We start from the raw sequence: 10,795 nt of genomic DNA, 5'->3' as shown, positions 1-10,795 counted from the left end.
AAAATTGAAATGTTGCTGAATACTTTTATTTTTTATAATAGTACAATGTTTGTTTATTTTAACCTGTGTTGCTTTGCAGAAATAAAAGAGTTTATTTAGCAGATTTTAAATAAATTGTCCTTTCTACACTTATGGACTTGCTTAACATGTAATTGCTCAACATATTTGTTAATAGTTGTGCATGGGGATAAATAAGGTTTTGTTTAAACCTGTATTATTTATATTAATATACAAACTACATTGGCACTTTAAAAAAATGCATTTGGCAAAAAAATCCTAAAAATCCTAAAAAGTTTTCGACCCCTGAATTATGTAATTGAATGTAGAGTTTTAGATATCGAAAATGTGTAAGTAAAAGCATAATGCCTATTTAAATGTGTGATTTGGCAATTTCAGAGATTTGTGTTTCAGAAATTAGCATCCACTCATCACCACATACCACTGACACGTCTTGTGGAAACTGATGTATGTCTCTTAAGGGTTGAAATATAATTAGTTTTGGGCATATGTAACAGTTATATGGCATCTGATGTCAGAACAATGTATTCTGTAGTAAGCAAATCAATTGGTAAATGGCGTTAATTGATCTTGTTTTGTGGCATTCGCAATAATCCTAAATCCGAGAGAAAGATCCACTGTTTCGCTAAGACAGTCCAATAATGCAATGAAAAACTACTAGTTTACTCATTCTAACGTGATTTATTTTTTACAAATCAGCATTAAAGGCTTTTGCTCAGCTGTTACACTGTCAACGTTAAATTTGAATCTGTCACAGAAGTGGTTTCTCACACAAAAGTATTTTAGAGACTTTGTGGTTGTTTCTTTTTGTTTACACATGCGAATGAGGTGAAGAACATCCTGTGTGAGTGATGATATGCGATGCTTCACATCTTGTGTGAACCCATCATTAGAAAGCGCACAGAAAAAAGGTGGGAACTTTGTACAGTTGATGTCAGAATTATTAGTCTTTCTGAGTTATTAGCCCACACTGAATTATTTGCAACACATTTCTAATCATAATAGTTTTAATAAGTAGTTTCTAATAAATGATTTATTCTAAGTTTGCCATGATGATAGTACATAATATTTTACTAGATATTTTTTTACTAGTATTCAGCTTAATGGGCCTTATAAAAGCTTAACTAGGTTAATTAGGCAAGTTAGGGGTAATTAGACAAATCATTGCAAAACAATGGCTTATTCTAGAGATAATCAATAATAAATATTGCTTAAGGGGCCAATAATATTGACCTTAAAATGGTTTTAAAAGGTAAAAACTGCTTTTTTTTTTAGGCAAAATAAAACAAATACGACTTTCTCCAGAGGAAAAAAATATTATAGGAAATACTGTGAAAAATGTCTTGCTCTGTTAAACATTATTTGGGAATATTTGAAAGAGAAAGAAAAACAAATCACAGGAGGGCTAACAATTCTGACTTCAATTGTACATTTATACACTAGGCATGGGCCGGTATAAGATTCTGACGGTATGATAACCTTGGATATAAATATCACGGTATTGTAATTACTGCTCTAAAATATATTCTTTTTAAACGTCCCCTTTGTAAACAATATATTTTAATTTAGGAAACATTTATAATATTTTGGAACAGTAAACATGTCAGGCTAAATATTTCAAATGAATTATTGAATTCTGCTGCCTTCATTTGTTTCAAAAACACTGATTTCTTTACAATTTAAAATGTCATCTTTGGGTATATTTTCTGCTGGAGATACTACTGTCCTAAAAACAAAAACAAACAAAAATGAAAATAAAAAATCTTACTCATACCTTAGGAACGGTATAGCAGAAAATGTTGACGGTATTAAAACCTAGGCTTTCCAAACTGTGTTATACCTGGAACAAAGTTATGATGCCATGCCTATACACAGCATTTTGGAAGTTAAGAATTATCTTTAAATTGGCGTGTAATATTAGAGACAGACTTGAGATGAAAAAAATCCCTCTTGCTGAGCAAGTGCTTGTTGGTTTCCTTTAAGAGGAATTCTTTTAAAATAATATACTAGAGCATCTTATTGCTCTGCAGTGACCATATATTAGCATGGAAGACTCAAAACATTCACAATCAGTTCCTGAAGGCTGTTGACAGTCTACTGAACACTGTGTGAACAGGCATCCGCACAGGAAGTCATCAGGAATGTTGGGTTTCGTCAGACACACCCTACTTTTAATGAGAGCATTTCTCAACATTGTCGGTACTACAGCTCTGTGGTCACAGAGTTGAGCAATACGTCAACATTTACAAAGCGGATGAGCTTCATACTTGTTCAAACATGACACAAAGTCATCTTTGTTCACTGCCAAAGTGATGGTCAATTGTTAACTCATTCAGATTTAGATATAGCAATCAAATCAAAATGTTGTAATCATAATATTGTTACTATCAAGTGTACACTTCTTTACAGCTAAAAGTGATATTTAAAGGTGTAATTTTATTCTAGCCGAAATAAAACAAAGAAGACTTTCTTCGGAAGACAAAATATTGTTATATTTTTGTGTTACATTATGTGTCAGACACACAGTGGAAAATTTGCTTGCTCAGTTAAACATAATTTGGGAAATATTGAAAAAAAAATCAACAATAAAAGGGGGATAATTAATTCTGACTTTATAATATATTTATTCAAAATGTATATTTTAATGTAATTGTTTTTAAGCAATTACAAATTTGAAGCACTGCCAATACAATTCAATTCTACAGTTTTTTAATTTAAAAGTTTGGATGAGGACTTTTTTTCCCCCCTAAAGGCACAGAGTCTAACTATGTATAGGTTTATAAAAGGTTATAAGGGTGAAATATCAACAAAAAGAAACAAACAATCAAATACCACTTTTTGCATTTATCTGCCAAAATGATCACACAAAAAACAAAAAACAAAAAAAATGTCTGTAAGAATGTACAGGGGTTAAATATTCAAAAACATTATTATAATGACAACATTTATACTTTACCATCATTCTTTCCCCCTACAGAAAAAAAATCATGTGTTGTTATTAGATATTAGTTGTGATTAGTTTGTTTAAATGACTGTATTTGGTGAGTGATTGTTGTTCTGTTCTTGTGGTTTTGTTTTTTCTACACAGGAAGATGCCCAGTCTGCTCGAGTATCTCAGTTATAATTGTAACTTTATGGGAATCCTGGCTGGCCCGACCTGCTCTTATAATGACTACATAGACTTTATTGAAGGCAGAGGCTATGAATCCAAACACCTGGAGACAAATGGCAAAGAGAACGGCAAATTCAAGCAGATCGAACCTTCACCGAAGGTAGAGTAAAAACTTAACTCTCTTGTTCCCTCTGGTGGCACAGAGAGGCTAAAATCAGATAAACTGTATATCGATATTTGTGTACAATGCTTAGCATATTTGAGTACACCCCTCACAAATCTAGCTTTTAAATTTATATTTTAATATTAAACTACACAATATTATATTTGTGCAAATACATAGTCAGTACTGAAGTTAAATCTGGAGCTTATCTAACAAAATAACTAGCGATAATGGTCCAAAAACTAGCTCACACAAATTTATATGTTATAGAAAATTACATTAAATACACATTTTAAAAACAGCAAAAAAAATCAAGAGATTTTTACATTTAGTTGAAATTTTGTAGGTTGTAATTTATTTAGCAATATTTTGCATAATTTTAATTGTATTAAAATGTATTGTATCTTTCAAATTCCAAATATGTTTGGTGACTAAAATATTATTTGAATAAATATTTCTGTTTAATAAATTCGTTTTTTTTTTCAAATACACCAAAATCCATTGCCCATATTCACTGAGAAATCACTAAAAATATTCATTTTCAAAATGGGGTGTACATACTCAATTATGCTGAGCACTGTACATCTATATAGTTATGGAGGGAAAATAAACAATTGGAAAATCCCTAGGTTTACTATTTATAGTTTTGAGTTTGAGTAAAAAGTGATGTGCTTTGGTCTGTAAACTATTGATGACAATTCCTCCGAATTTAAAATGGATGTTTCCCAGTAATGGGTTGCAGATTAATAAGGGAATAAGTCGAAAAGAAAAGGAATTCAAGAGTTCGCACTTAGATTTTGCTTGACAACTGTAAGCAGGTTTGGCATGCTGTCCCGGGAGAGAACCCTGAGCTCGAAGATAATTGAGCCCAGGGCTCCCGCCAGGTCCATAGAGCATGTGAGGGGAGTACGAGATCAGGTGGTTCTCGAGAGCTCCCCTTTTTTTTTAAAGGACAAAAGGAGGAGAAAGGGGTGGATGGGGGGGGGGGGGGGTTTCTTCGGAAAATGAAGATAAGGGAGTAATATCTAGCTAGGCTACTTATAGTGAGTTAGGATAGATCTGATTGGCTAACTAATGAGTGTAGATAGGTGGCCAGCTGCAGTCAATTATATCATGTGCTCCTCTTGAAATTAGTTTAAAAACTTCACTAAATGAATAGTGCATTGCTATAGTAATTATGGAGATGAATGAGAGGGAGTCACCATGCATGCTTTTATACATCAATTAAATAAAAAACATGTGAATGTGGTGGGATGGAAGTATGACCACTTGCAGGACGGGTGAAAAATGGTAAAAATTTTGATGACCGGTGACTGAAAATGGATTTTTAGTGAGAAAAAAACCACTTTGGTGTTGAATCTGAAGACTGAATTTGTTTAGACTGAATTAATTTTACCCCAAAAATGAAAACTGTCTAATAATCTTCTCACCATCATGTTATTCCAAACCCATACAATTTTTATTCATATTCAGAAAACAAAGATATTTTTATGCTTCAAACATTTATGAATAGATAAATAAAATAAAATAAATCAATAGTAAATGATCAACAAATGTAAACCTAAAAAGTCGAAATTGAACTTTTTTTAAAAATCTTATAATATACATTTATAGATTGCTTATGGGTTGGAAATAAGACGAGGGTGAGTGAATGATGTTAAACTAAGTCATAAATGTAATAAAAATAGAATCAGAACTTTAATATATTTTCTGCTTAAGAGCGTCTGTTTTGAGTGTAGCTCCAGTGATAAACATGCTTTTATCTGCATTTCCTCCTAAAAAGCTTCTCGATGGTCTCACTTTAATGGACTCCAGCAACATTTTTAACCCAGCGCTTCAGTAAAAGCTGCAAACCTCATTAAACATTGTCAGTGATTTATGAGTTTCATCCTCAATAAACAAAAATCAACAAAAAACATTTGTTGAATCAGCTCACTCCTGTATGTTTCGCAAGAGTTTGAGGAAGCTGAGTTCACAAATGAGTTTCCTGTTATCGCTCACTGTAGAATTCACCATTCGGCTTGTTCTGTTCTTCACTGATTCAAGAATTAGTAAAATGACATATTACATGGAAATTTGTCATGATTGAATAATGAAAAAACGTGAATAACAGAAAAAACCCTTAACATTCAAAACTTTAGTGGGGTCATTAGTCAAGATTTGCATTCACACTGTAAAAATATACATTTTAATGAACTATTTCCTGTAGTTTGTGATTTGTGGTGTTTTATTTACTCTTTCAAATTGGATTAGACGACCTTGAGCTCTACTGTGAGGACATATGTGTAATTAAGTAACAATTATTGACACTTTCTTAGTATAAAATTTATTATGATTATGATGCAAAAGCCAGTTTATGAGCTGCTAATTGTTTTGCTTGATATGTTACTGGTTTATTTGTATAAATGTAATATTTATTAAGCAGCATATTATTTTAAACTACTTAAAGTCAATAAAAGTCACTTTGCTGAACCTTTTGTCACAATCACCAGTGATCTAATCCTGGCAGATTGGCGGTAAACAAGGAGATCACAACAGACTACAAATCTGCCATTACATAGACTACATTTTCCAGTCATGCACCACTCACACACACTGGTTTCTCATTCCATTGATTATACACAAACACTGAAGCTGCTCATGGACTGATTACAGGACTATTTAAACTGCACATAAATGCGCATCATGGCTGAGTCTTGTTTACTGTTTTGTGACTTTACGACTCGTTTTACTTGCCTTGCTTTGGCGTGTTTTTTGACCTTGACCCTCGCCTTGTTTGTTTGTTTATGTTGTCTGCTGCCGGCCTGTACTGATCTATTAACTGTGTTTTTGACTACGACTCTGGATTTGCCTGCATACATCTGTTTGCGGCTGATTGGATTGTTGCTTGCCTGATCATTCTCAATAAACCTGCATTTGGATCCGCACTCCCTTTTCAGCGTCCCACTTCACATCACACATTTCAACACCAAAATCTGTCAGCAGAGATTAAGATTCCTTAATGCAATTTGAAATATAATAATCGGAAAACACCAGTGAGTCATGAGATATAGGAAACCTTTAATTAACTGATTTTCTCTTTAATATTGTGGCAGGGATGCAATAAAATTATGAAAATCGATAGTAAAGATAGTCATAACATTATAAAAGATTAGTTCAAATATATGCCAGTATTGACAATGTTTTGTTCAACAAATAATCCTTAAAAAATAGTTAAGTAAAAAATAGTAGTAAGAAAGGCTTCTTGAGCATACCAGCACATTCTAATGATTTCTGAAATATCACGTGACACTGAAGACTGGAGTTTTTTTTTGTCATTACAGGAATAAATTACAGTTTAAAATAGATTAAGAAAGAAAAGTTGTTTTAAAAAAGCTATCATATTTTACAGTATCACCACATGAAGAAGTACTTTATTAATTTATAGTAAATACTATAGTGTTTTTTAACCATAATAGCGTAAAGTATTTTATTGAATCCGTTGTGGTAATTCTGTAGTGGCTGTGATAACATAACAACTATAGTAATAAAAACAATATACTTATTGTTTATATATACACTATACACTATACTTTTCTATAAGTATATGGTGTATTATACTAGAATGCACAACAGTTCACTTTAGTAAAATCTAAAGTATATTACTGTATTTATTACAGTTTAGCAGTTTACTATACAGTAGTTAATACTAGAGTATGCTATATTGTAAATACTGTAATACATATACAGTATTATTCACTTTACTTTATTCATTCATTTACTTCGGCTTAGTCCCCCTATTCATCAGGGGACACGACAGTGGAAGAAACTGCCAACTTATCCAGCATACTGTATGTTTTACAAAGCGGATAACTTTCTGGCTGCAAACCAGTTTTGGGAAGCATCCATACACACTCATTTACAGTATACACACACACTATGGCCAATTAAGCTTATTCAATTCACCTATAGCGCATGCCTTTGGACTTGTGGGGGAAACCAGGGCACCCGGAGGAAACACATGCGAACACACGGAGAACATGCAAACTCCACACAGAAATGCCTCAAGGACCTTCATGCTGTAAGGCGACAGTTCTAACCACTAAGCCACCATGTCGCCCACCACTTTACTCTAGTATGGTTCAAAAACAATATGCTGTAGTATTATAAATTATTATAGTATTTTATTAATGTGGGTTACTTTTAAATATATTTGATCATTTAGTCAATACCCCCCCACCCAACACTGATTTTCCTACATTTTAATGTCCTGACTCTCTGTGTGACGGTGTGTGTTGTTCTTCCAGAGGGACGTGATCCAGAAAGTGTGCACGTGTGCTCTGTGTCTGACGATTTATTTGGTGATCCACACTGCCTGCCCCACGGAGCGCGTCACCCATGAATCCTTCATGGCCTCCAACCCTTTCTACATCCAGGTCTTGTTCCTCTACATCTCCATGCTGTCACTGAGGCCCAAGTACTACTTTGTGTGGACGTTAGGTGAGTATGATAGATGCCATTGTTTTCTCTTCTAGTGATTAACGAGACCTGTAACAAAGATGTGTTGTTGATGCGGTCATATGAATTTACTCAGAATACTTGTTTCAGTTTTCCATACATGCAGGATATGCCACAGAGCACACTGATTCTAATACACACTTTAACTTTTTAATATCTGCCAACTGAACAACTTGTGTAAAAGATAATTAATATGCTAAATTAGTCACTCAGTAAAAAAAAAACCACACACTTCAGTTTGGCTTGAATAAAAAAAATGCTAAAATCAATATTATTAGCTACCTTAAAAATTATTCATTCATTCATTCATTCATTTTCTTTTTGGCTTAGTCAATTTATTAACCAGTGGTCGCCACAGTGGAATGAACCGCCAACTTATCCAGCATATGTTTTACATAGCGGATGCCCTTCCAGCAGCAATAATAATAATAATAATAATAATTTTTATTTATATAGTGCCTTTCTAGAGCTCAAGGACACTTTACAAAAAAATCAATAAAAGGAGATAGTACAAGAAACAGCTTTTGATACACAAACATACAGGAAGTCAAATATAACAAACTGGAAATACAAAAACAAGACCTAAGAGACAAATAAGCAGAGTGCAGGTGGATCAGATAAAGTGGTCAGTTTGGCAGATCAGAAGTGAAGCATTTAGAAAGTAAGTGAGTTTTAAGTAAATTTGAATTCTGAGATATTATTAACAGAATGGAGTGAGTGTTGTAGAGAGTTCCAGAGTTTGGGTGCAATAGCACTAACTGATCTGCCCTCATTGAAGAGAGGCGGTACCGAGGGACAGCGAGAAGGCCAGAGTCAGCAGAACGTAATGAGCGGATTGGAGTGTAGGGGACAAGCATGTTGCAAAGATAAGAGGGAGCTAGGCTATTTAAGGATTCTATATGCAAGGAGGATAATTTTGAATTTAATGTGATATGCAACTGGTAGCTAATGGAGGTCGTACAAGATTAGGGTTATATGAGCAGAACGTTTGGCATGAGTGAGTATTCTAGCCACAGAGTTTTGAATATATTGTAATCTGGAGATGAGGCTGGCAGGGAGACCAATGAAAAGGGCATTACAGTAGTCAATGTGTGAAGAGACCAATGGATGGATGACAGTTTCAGCGTCCTTGCTACTGATGAAGGGATGCAGTTGGGAAATGCGACATAAATGAACGAATACAGATTTAATTACAGATTTAATTTGAGACTAAAAGGAAAGTGTGGAGTCGAAGATTACGCCTAAATTTTTGACATTGCTAGCAATGTCACAGGAGAAACTAGTGGAAGTATTGGTGGGGTGCCAATGAAAATGATCTCAGTTTTGTCCATGTTATGTTTTAGAGAATTTGAGACAAGCCAATCATTAATGTCCTTCACACAAGCAGAGATTTTGTCAATGTGGCCGGATGAAGAAGGTGTACAGGTGTATTTATTGTTTTGTTTTTTTTCCATACATATACTAATTACTACAAGAGAACAAGCCACCGTTGCACAATAACTTGACTTATTAACCCAAGTTGCCTAGTTGGTCAAATATTTCATTTAAATGTTGGAGTTAAACTGGTGAAGCATCTAAATGCAGTTTTTTTTTAAACAAAAAGGTAATCTTACCCCCCTCGGAAATTACATCCCCCCCTTTGCATGTATTCCTGAGTATGTCCCATACAGGTGAGTGAGCTTAACAAACCACCTGTAGAAAGCCGCCCTCTCATCTCTGACACTTTCACCGGGTTGCACATTTGCACTATAGACACTTTCTTAATCACGCCATGCCTCTTGGAAATGTTGTCCTTTTCAAATTGTGCTTTATTCAGGTGAGTGGGCTTGACAAAACAGCTTTAGAAACACTCTTCTCTTTTATTCACCTGACACTATCTAAACTTCATCTTACTCCATCCAACTCAATAATGAAAACGATGTTTACTATAAATGTATCACAGTGTTGTTGCACTGCTTGCTTTAACCTTAAATATCTATTGCACAATATTAAACCTTAAATAATTTTTTTGCACAATGTTCACCTATGATACCTCTGTCGCACAATATCCTGCACAGCATTGTTCAGTCTCATGTAAAAGTACTCATGTAAAAGTAAAACATGCCTTATGTCTATAGTTAAGTATTCTATAGTATTTGTTAGTTGAGCATAGTTTTTTTTAAATAGCTCTTATGTCCAGTGTTGTTTTTGTATTTATGATTAATTTATGTTGCACCGTTGACATACGAGACACAACATTTTAATCCTCTGTATGTTCGAGCATGTAGCAGAATAACAATAAAGCTTGACTTGACTTGATTTGACAAATCCAGGTAATAATAGACCAAGAATACTTGACAAAAACACATAGCAAGAGTGACGCAATACAGTAGTAACAAACAAAACAAATGAACGATGATTTAAATAAAGAGAACTAAACTGGATAAATACAAAGTTGAAATAAATAGACAATCAATGAAGCATGGGATTTGGAATCCACATGGCCACTGCAGTCTAGAGGTTTGACATAATGAATCTAGTTTAGCCTTTACATTGCTTTTCAAATGTGCTGTATTTAGGTTTTTGGCTCCAAAGCATAATAACAGCATAATATGTTTGCAGATATTTAAGAAACATGCTAAGTGAACATGTTTATCTGAAAAACTATGCTTTAAGCTGAAAACTTGTATCTTGAAAAATAGCTAGTAAAATATTATGTACTGTCATATTGGAAAATAAATTTTTGGAGCTATTATATTATGAATGTATTTATGTATGTATAATTTTACTTTTTATTAAGTTGCAAAGTAAATATTTATCTGTCTTTTTATATATATATATATATATATATATATATATATATATATATATATATATATATAAATGAATGAATGAATGAATGAATAAAAGAGAGACAGATAAATATTTACTTTTTTATTTTTTATTTATTATGAATAGTGTTGGGAAAAAGTTAATCGGGATTTGCTGCATCTGAAATAAAAGTTAGTGTTGACAATATATACTGT

General features: G+C 33.3%; 1 protein-coding gene across 3 annotated transcripts in view; it reads left to right on the top strand.

The window, feature by feature from the left end:
- Nucleotides 1-10,795, top strand: part of mboat2a (membrane bound O-acyltransferase domain containing 2a) — a 110,674-nt gene that overhangs the window by 89,304 nt on the left and 10,575 nt on the right. For 2 of the 3 annotated variants that reach the window (XM_087290794.1, XM_087290796.1), the window contains exons 7-8: nucleotides 3,107-3,290; nucleotides 7,580-7,772. In XM_087290794.1, the coding sequence (XP_087146920.1) occupies nucleotides 3,107-3,290; nucleotides 7,580-7,772 (377 nt within the window). Of the gene's footprint in view, nucleotides 930-3,106; nucleotides 3,291-7,579; nucleotides 7,773-10,795 lie in introns of all 3 variants that reach the window. The other variant, XM_087290795.1, reaches the window with a different exon arrangement.

Source organism: Danio rerio, chromosome 17, assembly GCF_052040795.2.
Source record: "Danio rerio strain M-AB ecotype USA chromosome 17, GRCz13ab, whole genome shotgun sequence".
NCBI lineage: Eukaryota > Metazoa > Chordata > Actinopteri > Cypriniformes > Danionidae > Danio > Danio rerio.
Note: the sequence above shows the minus strand (reverse complement) of the source record. Positions and strands in the feature narration are given on the sequence as shown.